The following is a 13,578-nucleotide window of genomic DNA, read 5'->3' as shown; positions in this document are numbered from 1 at the left end:
ACGTCTCCGAAAAATATTAGTAGGATAGCTTGGAAAACATGGCCGCCATTGACTAAAACGTTTATGCAGGGTCAGGGCTTAATAACAAATTGGCCATAACTAATTGACCATAGGTCCTATCATCATGAAACTTGCAGGATATGTGCAGAAGACATGTGGTAGCATGGCCCTCTAAACTTGTCGAGATTAACCCATAGGGGCCCCCACAAATGCGAAAACCATCATTCAAAAATGCAATGTTTGACAGGCCACGCCCCTTTCCCCCTGACTCTGATTGACTTGACATTTCTTACACATGTACAGCTCATGGTGCTCTACAATAAAGCCTCTTGGACCATAGGGGTCAGCCATTATTTTCTTTCTTCTCTAACTTACATGACCTGAAATACAGTGAAGTCACATTCACTCTGTGGATTTCCAACCTATCATCACCAAATTGTATACACAGCATCAGGGGACGGCCACAACTCGGGACTGGAGTTCGGAAAGCCCGCGGCGGCAGTTCGTAGAAGCGTTCTGGCCCGGCTGACGGGCGGGGCGCCGCCGAAGCGGGGTTTGGCGGCCTGCCCGTACTTTCAAAATCTCCGCGGGATTTTCTAGTTATTATTAATCTGGTTTCATCACTACTGTACTTCTTGGCTTTTTGCTCATTGTGAATAAATAGACCAAACATTGACAAAACCTTCCCTCCCATCCCCAATAGTACAACACTCATGACATCATTAACAAACATTATTAAAAAAGATATAAAAGCTAACTTAGAATGACATCACAGCTACAGTCAGGTCGTATACAGTATGAAATTGTGAGAAAGGGCTCCAAACCTTATAAACATCCTCCACTTTGCCTCTCATTATGTAAGTCATTTTTTCTTTTGCCAATTTAAACTCAGCTCAAGTACTTCTTTTTGGAAGCGTCGGACAATCCCACGTACAATTAAACAGGATACCAATCTCTTCATAGCATCAATATAATTATTAGGAATTTGGGGATTAGCATGCTGTCACTCTTTCTACTAATTGTTGAAATATCATGAGAGTACCTTCAGTATAAAATATATACTTGTTTCATTAGCCGTCCAGTGTTTAAACCCTACTTCAAGTCTCTCAGATCTGAAACTATCATTTCCCCAAACTGCTATGTGTGCCAAATTGACAGTTATGGCGCTTTTCCACCGCATGGTATCAGCTCGACTCGACTCGACTCGACTCGACTCGCATTTTTGGCGTTTCCACCGCAATTTCATGGTACCTGGTACCTGGTAGCGGCTGCTTTTTTGGTATCGCCTCGCTCTAGGTTCCAAGCGAGCTGAGCCGATGCTAAAAGGTGACGTCGGCAGACGGCCGGCCACTGATTGGCCAGAGACTATTGTCTGGCCAATCAGTGGCCGGCCGTCTGCCGACGCTTCTGATTGGCCAGAGACTACCGGCTTCATTCTGTTGTTTATTCTCCCCAACTCTCCGGGACTTTTGAGTGTATTTACGTCGCGTGCAGCCTACTCTGGCTTTCTTTCATTTGATTTGCATCACATATCCAAATTTTTCTCCATATATTCGCTAAGCTCACCCAGTGTTGGTTGTTGGGGAAGTTACTTTTAACATACGAGAGGAGACATGTAGGGCAGCTAGCAGCTAGGCTAAATAGTAGCCAGCTGGGACAGACATGATAGCGAGCGATTACATTACAAGCCTCGGACTGAACTGATTACCTCAATAAAATATTCAGGCTGAGACACGGCTTGCATTTGAAAACACGTATCCTGAAACAAGCACTAAACAGTCAACTTTATCATGCCCGTGTTTACGTGCATAGGGATGTACGTGACGCATCCCTACAGCTGACTGTGTGGCAGAGTCACACATCGGGACAACAACCATCCCTTTTAATGGCCCGTAGCAATATTCTTCTACTTCTTTTAGCAAACAGATACAAGGGGGGTATTTCTTAAACATTTTTCATCTGTGTTTTTGGCGGTTGGTTCAGTTAATAGTGCAACAACTGCTCGTAATTTCTGCTTTGCTACTTTGCTCCGGAGTAGGCTTTCAGCCCCTTACGACAACCCCACCCACGTTCAGGAGGTACTATTTGCGGTGGAAAACGACCCGTGCTGCTACCAAACCAAGTTGAGTCGAGTCGAGTTGAGTCGAGTCGAGCTACATGGGCGGTGGAAAAGCGCCATTAGTTTCATTTACAAAGGTGTGAGCCATTTTCGCTTGTGATGTAAATACAAGGTAGATACGTGGTAGGGTAACACTTCATTTTGATAGGCCACTGTTGACACTCAACAAGCTATCAGATATGCAGTTGCATGTCAACAGTGAATGAGTTGATATTAGAGCTGTCAAGCGATTAAAAAAATTAATCTAATTAATTACAGGCTCTGTGATTAATTAATCTAAATTAATCGCATACTTTTATGACACTTGTATGCCTGTTTATAAACAGCTGTATAACCTACTACAGTTTGTTTCTCTCTCTCTCTCTCTCTCTCTCTCCGTCTCTCGTAACTTCTGTCTCCACAACAGACAGCGCTGCACTGCCACAGATTCATTCACCATCGTCGTACTCATAGGCAAAAATATTGACACACACACACACGGGGCGGGTGTCCGTTTGCGCGGGAGGCGAGACAGCTAGCAAACAAAATTGAGACACACGGAGGAAGATTGAGAGATACTGTTTTGAACCTACATTGTTGCACCCACTAAATCAATAATGCACAGACACTGTGGAGAATAAAGTAAGATGTCTTCCTACCTTCATGCTTATTTGCCCGAAGCATCCCATAAACCGTCCATAGCGTTAATTTTTCTGTGATTAATTAATCAAAATTAACGCGTTAATTTGACAGCCCTAGTTGATATTCAGCAGAACTATCTCAACAGATAAGTAACATGTATTCAACCTACTGCTAGTTAACTATAAGTTGCACTATAGTAGATTTTGTGTTGCATGTCAACAGTGAGTTAGTTGATATTCAACAGAACTGTCAACAAAAATGCAACGTGCATTCAACCAACTGTAATTTAACTATAAGAACTTTTTATTTTACAAAAACTGTCTGCAACAGACGTTATAATTTTTACAACATGTTATTTACCAATACTCAACTTACATTCAGTAGAGTGTCAACTTCTGATACGTTGACTATCAACTGTCCCCCCACTCACAAGGTAGGACTACATATCTCATCTAATGAATGAACAGTCAACCCTCTGTTGATCCTACGTTCATTGTAAAATTAAGATAAGAATATGTTAACAATCAATATGTAGGCACCCTATGTGTAGTTGACTATATGTTGATTGTCAACTAATCTATAATTGACAATCAACAAACTATAAGTCAATCTCTTCAACTTAGTATTTGTAAAAAGGTTTTAGGACTATCAAGTTAAAGTGAAAACAGTTGAGTGTCATCAACAACAGTCAACTACCAAACTTTTCCTATGTTGCTGTTAATAGTTTGTAGACACTAAACTCTTCTCAACACTGCTTATGGGGGATGACCTGCAGTAAAGGTCCATGGGTCGGACTCGAACCCACGACCACTGCAACAAAGGCCGCAGCCAATATGGTACGCACTCTATCCACTAAGCCACCGGAGCGCCCCGATTGTTAACATATTCTTATATTTATTTTACAATGAACGTAGGATCAACAGATCGTGACTGTTCATTCATTAGATGAGATATGTACCTTGTGAGTGGGGGACAGTTGATAGTCAACTTACTAGAAGTTGACACTCTACAGTTGAATATTTGTAAATAACATGCTGTGAAAATTATAACATCTGTTGCAGACAGTTTTTGTAAAATCGTTAAACAAAATAAAATGTTCTACTAGTTAACTGACAGTTAGTTGAATGCATGTTTCTTATCTGTTGAAAGAGTTTTGTTGAATATCAACTAACCATCTACTAATTGTGCAACTTATAGTTAACTTACAGTTAGTTGAATGCATGTTTCTTATTTGTTGAACAAGCTCTGTTGAATATCAACTAACCATCTACTAATAGTGCAACTTATAGTTAACTAGCAGTTAGTTGAATACATGTTACTTATCTGTTGAGATAGTTCTGTTGAATATCAACTCCTTCACTGTTGACATGCAACTGCATATCTACTGATGGCTTGTTGAGTGTCAACAGTGGACTATCAAACTAAAGTGTTACCCGTTGTAGTACAGTGAACAGTTTGAATGTATTATGTTCTATCTATGTCCAAGCTGTAGAAAATAATACATGTCAGCACATACTTGGGCTGGCCAGTAATAAAGTTTCATGTTAGGCAGTCTGAGCTCAGTCTGAGATATTGTAATATTTAGAGCCGGCTGCCATACTGAACTAAAGAAGCATAATTGTTCAGAGATAAAACTAATGGGCATTGCATAAACCTTTAGAATATTGAAATGATTTAAGAGACTATTGGGTTTTAATGAAGCATATCTATAAGAAATAGAGAAAGTGTGTGTGTTCTTGTGTGTGTGCAGTGTCATCCTTCTGCTGGCGCTCCACCTCTGTCTCTTCACTATGATCGGCATGCTGCTGTTTGCTAAAACTGAGGTGAGTTCAAGTCCCACCCTGTCAAATACACACACTACACACTGTACAATATTGCTGCCTGTGTGTGTGTGTGTGTTTGTTTGTGTGTTTGTTTGTCTGTTTGTTTGTGTGTGTGTGTGTGTGCGTGCGTGCGTGCGTGCGTGCGTGCGTGCGTGCGTGTGTGTGTGTGTGTGCTTGTGTGGATCACTGTCAAACAAATGCCTCTAGTCCATATTTAAAAATACAGTTGAAAAAATAGAGACACAGGTTTAAAAAAATGACTCAATCAACGTCACAAACTGGCCCAGAAACGGTTGGATGTGTGGAAGTGAAATATGTTTAAACGAGAAAAAATCTTTAATTCACTCGACTAGATTATGGAGACCTCAGGCTTTGGAACCAAAGTAAGCATGTAGCAGGGCTGTACAGTGCGACAGTTTTGATCGCATTTGCTACTGAAATTGATCACGTGCGATGATGAATACAAGTCCATTCGCACTAGTGCTAGTTGATAATGAGGAGAGTCTTTGAAACACAGAGGAGAGATGCACAACACTGCTTAGAGGGCTCTACATTAACACTCCAAATGGGGGTAAATGTAGTCTTAGGCAAGTAAGTTATTGAGTCCACCCTTCACTTTGGCTGGTGAAAGATATGTGTCCTCGGGATCTGTGCTCGTGCAGCGATTCTACCGTATAAAAACTTCACCAAAGGTAATAACCGGAAGGAGATTACCGCAGTTAAGTTAGCGCGTGTGCAAACAGAACATTTCCTGTGCGCCTTCACGTTAAAAGCCTGTTACTAGCCAAACGTGAGTTGACTTTTATCTTGAAGCCGGTAAGAACAGGAAGTTAGCGCTTCACAGCCCTGCAGTGCTCTAGCTAGAAAGGCAACTCATTCAGCTGCAGAGAAAAGTCAACAGTAGTCTAAAAACAAAGTTTGAAATAAGCCACTGAAGAACAACTTCCAACACATTCACAACAACCTATTTAATTTATCCTAAATTGTACCAATATGTATACTTATTTATTTAATAGGCTATGTTTAATGTTTTAAAGTTTGGTTTTAATTAACAGAAGGACATTTTCTAAAAACAATTATTATTATTAATATAATAATTATATGTATATACAAAACATATATAGATATAGATATTATTTTTATATTTTTATGGGGAAAAATTATTCTGAATCAGCAAACAATTGCAATTGGCAGGTTAGATTCTTTTGTCTAAATTGCAATCAGTGCACCCCTATTCATTCTTCTATAATTATTACTGCACACACTAGGATATCATATTAATTGAGAATCTCAAAGGAGACCAAGATGAGATGCTCAAAAGTAATTACAGTGAAATGCAAGGGTTAAGGTTATGCAAATTTTCGATCATACTTTGTGTGTTACCAAATTTATTTTTGTGCTACTGAATTTTTTTGCTTGCTAGCACCAGTGCTACCACCTAAAAAAATAAGCGTACAGCCCTGCATGTAGCCCTTTAAAGCTGGGGTTGAGAGTTTGCGAGAAAACAGCCGTTGGGATTCCAACGGCTGTTTTCCCAACGCTCTACCTGCTGTAGTTCCTCCCTCTGAACGACAGCTATGCGCGTTCATGTGAATTCAGTTACATTGACAGGAGACAAACACCATGTCCGATTCCGAGGTGATGTCCAACAACATTCAAAACAAATATTTGATGGTGAGACTGATTCACATATTATATTTATACACCAATAACCCAAACATGACAACAATCAAGTTAACACAAAAATATGTATTCAGCAGAGATGTCTTAAGTTGTGAAGGGCAATGTCGATGTTCTGTCAGAAATGAGTAATGAGCTCATTCAAAATGTTGATCTTCTTCAGTTCTGATGCTCTTCTGTATTCAAATCGTTCAAAGCAGTTCAGATAAACCTTTATGCATTTTATTTTTTTGCTCTTTTAATTTAGAATTGCTGTGTTGCTTAAGCCTTCCTAACCTTACACATAACATCACCACCAACAAAGAAATGTAGAATAATTATGATATCGGCTAGTATCGGGGCAACTGTGGCTCACGTGGTAGAGCGGGTCGGCCAATGATCGAAGGGTTGGAGGTTCGATCCCCGCCCTGCCACCTGTGTCATGGTTGTTGTGTCCTTGGGCAAGACACTTCACCCACCTTGCCTCATGTCTATGTCGAAAGTTAGCTTGCTGCTATCGGTGTATGAATGTGTGTGTGAATGGTAACGTGGGAAAGGGAACAGGTCTCCCTTTTAAAACATTTATCTGTATAAATAAAGGTTAAAAAAAAAAAAAAACAGTATCGGCCGATATGATATCCAAAACCCAGATATGTGAATGTGATTGTAAAATAGTGGGTGGGTGCATCTTTCCCTTCCTCATGTCCTCTCCTCTGTGTGTGTGTGTGTGTGTGTGTGTGTGTGTGTGTGTGTGTGTATGTGTGTGTCTGTGTGTGTCTGTGTGTCTGTGTGTGTGTGTGTGTGTGTGTGTGTGTGTGTGTGTGTGTGTGTGTGTGTGTGTGTGTGTATGTGTGTGTGTGTGTGTGTGTGTGTGTGTGTTCAGGATCCAAAGCAGAATGGGGAGTGGGAGCTCCACTTCAGGAACCTGACCAACTCCTTTACTTCTCTGCTGGTGCTGCTCACCACAGCCAACAACCCAGACGGTACACAGCCCAGCAGTCTCTACTGCACACTGTTTCTCTAGTACACAGCCCAGCAGTCTCTACTGCACACTGTTTCTCTAGTACACAGCCCAGCAGTCTCTACTGCACACTGTTTCTCTAGTGTTGTCATTGTCATCTTTTCAACATGTCTTCTGCCCTTTCACAGTGATGATCCCAGCCTACTCCCTAAACAGAGCCTATTCCATCTTCTTTGTCACCTTCAGTGTCATTGGTAAGCAGTGATAATTATTCTGTGCAGCGTCCCTCATTGAATCTTAAGCCCCTATCTCACTGGGCTGCGACTGTTTGCGAGAAGTTGGAGATACAAAATTGAGAGAAAATATGCGAATTAACTCACTGAGTTGGAACCTACGACACGTTTGCGAATGTCCTGGCCAAAACTTGCCGGGAGCATTTATATCTCGCGAGCGTCGCACGAACGGAATGTCAGTGTCTATTTTTATCAGTCTATTCAAATCAGTCGCAATTTGGTTTCATATGTCGCCAGACCCTCGCAAAGTTGTCTCACACGTCTCGCACTTTCTGACTCACATAGACTAAATTGAGAAGGGTTTGAGACGCGTGCGACAAACCTGCGACACACCTGCGACGACTCTGAGACTATTTTGAGAGAACATTTTTTGAACATGTTCAAAATTCAAGCGACAGGACTGCGAGGCTCTGCGACTCCTGCAAGGAAATTGAGAACCCGGTGCGAACGTTTGAAGACAGTTTAGAGACTCCCTCGTGATTGCAGTCTCTAACTTGTAGCTAACAGTCACAGCCCAGTGAGATAGGGGCTTAAGTGATAGAAGATGATCAGGGTAAGGGTATATTATATATATATATTAGGGCTGTCAAGCGATTAAAAAATTTAATCAGATTAATCACAGGATTCCGTGGATTAATCACGATTAATCACGATTAATTCTACCATTCGAAATAGGCCCAAAAAATTACCATTTTTTCTGTATATTGTTATATGAATTGAAAGATAAAGGACAGAAGGTGAATATATACATTTAAATGTAGTTTTTATTCATTGAAAATCCAAATGATGGTGTAATTACTGCAAATAAATTATAATCAACTAAAACAACCACACCATACTTAAATGTGTCTGTCTCTATTCAGCAAATATAGCATAGGCTATAATGGCATGTATTGAGTGAATCCATGGTTTTGCATTCCTGAATACAACCTGATTGCAGTTCGTTCGTGTGTGTGTGTAGAAAAGGCCCCAAAGTTCATAAGTTAGTGTTTGATATTTTTTACAGTGTGTTAAGATGTGTTTTATTCAGTGTGGATAACTGTCAGTTAGGGCCGTGACGTCAGTCGGCCGGAGAGTCTGTTTAGTAGGCTAAGGGGCACTTTACACGGTGAAAACGTGAGTTTTCCCGTTTTTGGTTTAAAAAAAAAAAACCCGTTCAGACACAATTTATCTGACATCTTCACCCGTACACAAAGTTTTCAGAGGAAACGGGCCGAAATCGCTGAAGTAGCAGCCATGCCAAGCCAATAGTCAGCGGTGACACAGCCTAGTAGATAGCTCTTCCGGTACAATTTGATGCATAAAACCTTACTGTAACCGAAAATTAATGCCACTAACGTTCATAAAGCGGTTGGTGTAAGCTTGGGGTTACAAATATTGTAAAAGACAAGCTTTCTGTCCTCTTATTTCACCGCATTGAACTCGGAAAAACAGCAGACTTGCTGATAGTGAAGGGGCTTCGTGAGCGGATATTTTCATGTTAGGCGTACTTCAAAATAAAAGTCAACTCACGTGTGTCCAGCGAAATGCTATGAATGTTTAGCCAGTGAAATGCTTTTACTGTGAAGCCATAGCCTTAATGCTCCTTTTGTTGAACAGTAGCCTAACTTAACCGCTGCACGCTGATAGTGTTTTTTTAATGTAGAGCCGTGTCCCTGGCATATAGAAGTGACACACGTTTATTTAGCTAGAAAAACAGGCAGAGCACAACTCTTTCCCTATTTGCTTGTAGGAGCGATTGGTGGCACGATAACAAATGCATCAGCAACAGCACAACGTCCATGAGCACAATGAATACAGCTCGGTGATCCGCCATTGTTGTTGTTGTTTTCCAACTGGCGCACGTGGACCTACAAAGACGGCGCATGCCTATTTATATCCAAACGCAATGCGCATGTGTGAGGGTGGAGCCGTGACGTCAGCGTTATCAGGGGAAATGGTTTCGGTGTTTACAGGAAACCAAAACCGTTAAGTTTTCCAAAAAATCCTCCCTCGGAGGTGATCTCAAAAATCTGCGGTTCATGCCTGCGTTTGCGTTTGCGTTTGCTGTTTTCCTGTAAATGATATAGTGCAACCGCAGAAATTTTTCTGCGTATGCACCGTTTTGCGTGGCCGTGTAAAGTGCCCCTAAGTTTCCTTTCTCTTCTCCCTCGGTCAGATGTGTGAGCGTTGCCGCAGTAATCGATCATTCCACATGTGAAACGTGTTTATTTGAGTTTATGTGAATCACCCGTGAGTGAGTAAGTAGCCTACATGCAGTCCCGATCGCTGTTATAAATTAGGCTATAGTTTATGCATGTTATTAACGGCCACGATTCGCGGGTCGCAACAGCTGTTGTAACGTCTCCTCACGAGTCACGAGCGGAGTTTACGCCTGTGTTTCTTTTCCTGCGATCTATGCTGCTGTGTCTGTGAAAGAAGGAAAATAAAGAGCGGATAAAACATACTCCTCCTCTCCTAGTCTCATGCTTATAGTCTGACGTTTTTGGCCATAAGTGCTGTTCTGGCCGACACCTCTGTAGTGAAACCTGTGATACAAGCAGATCAGCGCGGTACCGATACATCCACCAGTTTCCTCCGCTCCAGTGTATGTGTGTGTGTTTGTGTGTCGCCGACGTTGTTGTCACGTACACACACCTCTGAAAACTGCAGACGTTTGTTTCCTTCCGTGAACGGAGCAGAATGTTTCTCCTGTTGCTTCCGAGAGCAACTGCCGCACACGACACAGACTGACACAGACGTGGCTGTTAGCAGCAGTTATAGGTCCGTGGTTAGTAGTTTAAAACATAGACTAGCGTGCTGCTATGTTTGGCTGTGCGCAGCTACTGATCCTGGGTCAGCCACAGCGTAAGAGTGACTGTAGTGTAGAGCGGGTGGGATGCACGGGGCGGATCATTCTGCACATGCGTTAAATGCGTTAAAAAAAATTAACGCATTAATTCCAGAAATTAATCACCCTGCGTTAACGCGTTAATTTTGACAGCCCTATATATATATATATATATATATATATATATATATATACAGGTATACAGGTCCTTCTCATATAATTACCATATTGTGATAAAGTTCAATATTTTCTGTAATGTACTGATAAACATTAGACTTTCATATATTTTAGATTCATTACACACAACTGAAGTAGTTCAAGCCTTTTATTGTTTTAATATTGATGATTTTGGCAAAAAAGTTAAGAAAAACCAAAAATCCCTATCTCAAAAAATTAGCATATTTCATCCGACCAATAAAAGAAAAGTGTTTTTAATACAAAAAAGTCAACCTTCAAATAATTATGTTCAGTTATGCACTCAATACTTGGTCGGGAATCCTTTCGCAGAAATGACTGCTTCAATGCGGCGTGGCATGGAGGCAATCAGCCTGTGGCACTGCTGAGGTGTTATGGAGGCCCAGGATGCTTCGATAGCGGCCTTAAGCTCATCCACAGTGTTGGGTCTGGTGTCTCTCAACTTCCTCTTCACAATATCCCACAGATTCTCTATGGGGTTCAGGTCAGGAGAGTTGGCAGGCCAATTGAGCACAGTAATACCATGGTCAGTAAACCATTTACCAGTGGGTTTGGCACTGTGAGCAGGTGCCAGGTCTTGTTGAAAAATGAAATCTTCAACTCCATAAAGCTTTTCAGCAGATGGAAGCATGAAGTGCTCCAAAATCTCCTGATAGCTAGCTGCATTGACCCTGCCTTTGATAAAACACAGTGGACCAACACCAGCAGCTGACATGGCACCCCAGACCATCACTGACTGTAGGTACTTGACACTGGACTTCAGGCATTTTGGCATTTCCTTCTCCCCAGTCTTCCTCCAGACTCTGGCACCTTGATTTCCGAATGACATGCAAAATTTGCTTTCATCCGAAAAAAGTACTTTGGACCACTGAGCAACAGTCCAGTGCTGCTTCTCTGTAGCCCAGGTCAGGCGCTTCTGCCGCTGTTTCTGGTTCAAAAGTGGCTTGACCTGGGGAATGCGGCACCTGTAGCCCATTTCCTGCACACGCCTGTGCACGGTGGCTCTGGATGTTTCTACTCCAGACTCAGTCCACTGCTTCCGCAGGTCCCCCAAGGTCTGGAATCGGCCCTTCTCCACAATCCTCCTCAGGGTCCGGTCACCTCTTCTGGTTGTGCAGCGTTTTCTGCTACACTTTATCCTTCCCACAGACTTCCCACTGAGGTGCCTTGATACAGCACTCTGGGAACAGCCTATTCGCTCAGAAATTTCTTTCTGTGTCTTACCCTCTTGCTTGAGGGTGTTAATGATGGCCTTCTGGACAGCAGTCAGGTCGGCAGTCTTACCCATGATTGCGGTTTTGAGTAATGAACCAGGCTGGGAGTTTTTAAAAGCCTCAGGAATCTTTTGCAGTTAAGAGTTAATTAGTTGATTCAGATGATTAGGTTAAGAGCTCGTTTAGAGTACCTTTTCATGATATGCTAATTTTTTGAGATAGGAATTTGGGGTTTTCATGAGCTGTATGCCAAAATCATCAGTATTAAAACAACAAAAGACCTGAAATATTTCAGTTGGTGTGCAATGAATCTAAAATATATGAAAGTTCAATTATTATCATTACATTATGGAAAATAATCAACTTTATCACAATATGCTAATTATATGAGAAGGACCTGTATATAGTCAAGTGTTTTAGGGAGATTTTTTTTCCATTCTTTGCAGGAACCTACTGTCTGATGAACCTCCTGACAGCCATCATCTACAACCAGTTCAGGGGATATTTACTGGTGAGTCAAACATCATGATCATGCAGCTCCACACATTCATACTGGAAGCCCCCAGTACGAGCATAGTCCTCTAGTGGTGGTGGCCGGTCTGCACTATGTTTAAATGCTGTTTAGATTCAATGTTGCAGACTGTGATCCTGTGATGATGGGAGAGGCTTTGTTAGTTAAAGGTGAAGTAACCGATTTATTTATGTTAATATAAGTGTTAAATCGCTCTTTATTCATACAGTGATCACTTATATACTGTGCACGTTTCATAAAGCCGATCTCTTTTAGTCACTCGCTCTGCATGTAATCGGCAAATAAACTTTTCGGGGATCCCACTACTGATAACCAATCAGAAGAGAGAACGCTACAAACTGGCACCCGTCTCACTGCCGGTGCACGTGTTGAGCGACAGATGGGTGAATGTGTATGCGCCTACAATGGCGGAACCAATGTCTATTTTGATGGTTTTTATCATGTTTTATCTTATGGTTCTGAGATGATGCTAGATAACTCGCTGCTTGAAGACCGCAGTGCATTAATGTGGTGACGTAGGGACGAGGGAGGGGACTGCTAACTGCAGTCACTGACTGGAAGTTAGCTAGTCATGACTGCTGTAACTCCCTTGTTCCCTGCTGGATATGGGCTGGTCCGTGGGAGAACCTAGGATGTATCCATAGGGGATCCTCTGACAGTGTGCCACAGCATACGCCCAGCAACATTGGCATATAATAGATGATGTGTTTGCTTAAAGGGGAGTCAGCAATTCTGGAGAATGCTTGTTTTTCAAAACCTCTTTTTTGTCAAGATCAGTGAATATCTCCCAAATGTTTTGGAGCAGATGTCGGTCCAAACATCCATCCTCAGGAGACGACTGGGCATCAGAGCCACATTCCAAGTCCTCAGCTGCCTGGGGGACAGACAGGCTGCTAGGTAAGACCATTATTTACTATCTATGGGTAAGACACACACACACACATACACGCACGCACACACACACACACGCACACACGCATGCACACACACACACACCATGCAAGGGGAAAACATATGGAGAGTTGTTGTTGTGATGTGTCACAGGGAGCGTGTGCGTGTTGGTGCAGTGCTGGAGGTGATGTCCAGAGTCCACATGAAGAGCTACTACAGAGCAGCCATCACTAAGGTCAGAGACACACTCACTGCTCTCTCTCTCGCCCTCTCTCTCTGTCTATCTCTGTCTCTCTCCCTCTCTCTGTCTCTCTCTGTCTGTCTCTCTCTCTCTCTCTCTGTGTCTCTCTCTCTCTCTCTCTGTCTCTCTCTGTCTCTCTCTCTCTCACCCTCTCTCTCTGTCTATCTCTGTCTCTCTCCCTCTCTCTGTCTCTCTCTGT

General features: G+C 42.2%; 1 protein-coding gene across 4 annotated transcripts in view; it reads left to right on the top strand.

Moving 5' to 3' along the window:
* Positions 1-13,578, top strand: part of tpcn2 (two pore segment channel 2) — a 50,032-nt gene that overhangs the window by 23,603 nt on the left and 12,851 nt on the right. For 3 of the 4 annotated variants that reach the window (XM_080027497.1, XM_080027499.1, XM_080027496.1), the window contains exons 7-12: positions 4,491-4,563; positions 7,106-7,205; positions 7,372-7,437; positions 12,162-12,226; positions 13,053-13,144; positions 13,292-13,373. In XM_080027497.1, coding sequence (XP_079883623.1) covers positions 4,491-4,563; positions 7,106-7,205; positions 7,372-7,437; positions 12,162-12,226; positions 13,053-13,144; positions 13,292-13,373 — 478 coding nt within the window. The remainder of the gene's footprint in view (positions 1-4,490; positions 4,564-7,105; positions 7,206-7,371; positions 7,438-12,161; positions 12,227-13,052; positions 13,145-13,291; positions 13,374-13,578) is intronic. The other variant, XM_080027498.1, reaches the window with a different exon arrangement.

The sequence above is a fragment of the Ammodytes marinus genome, assembly GCF_949987685.1.
Source record: "Ammodytes marinus genome assembly, chromosome: 1".
Lineage (NCBI taxonomy): Eukaryota > Metazoa > Chordata > Actinopteri > Uranoscopiformes > Ammodytidae > Ammodytes > Ammodytes marinus.
Note: the sequence above shows the minus strand (reverse complement) of the source record. Positions and strands in the feature narration are given on the sequence as shown.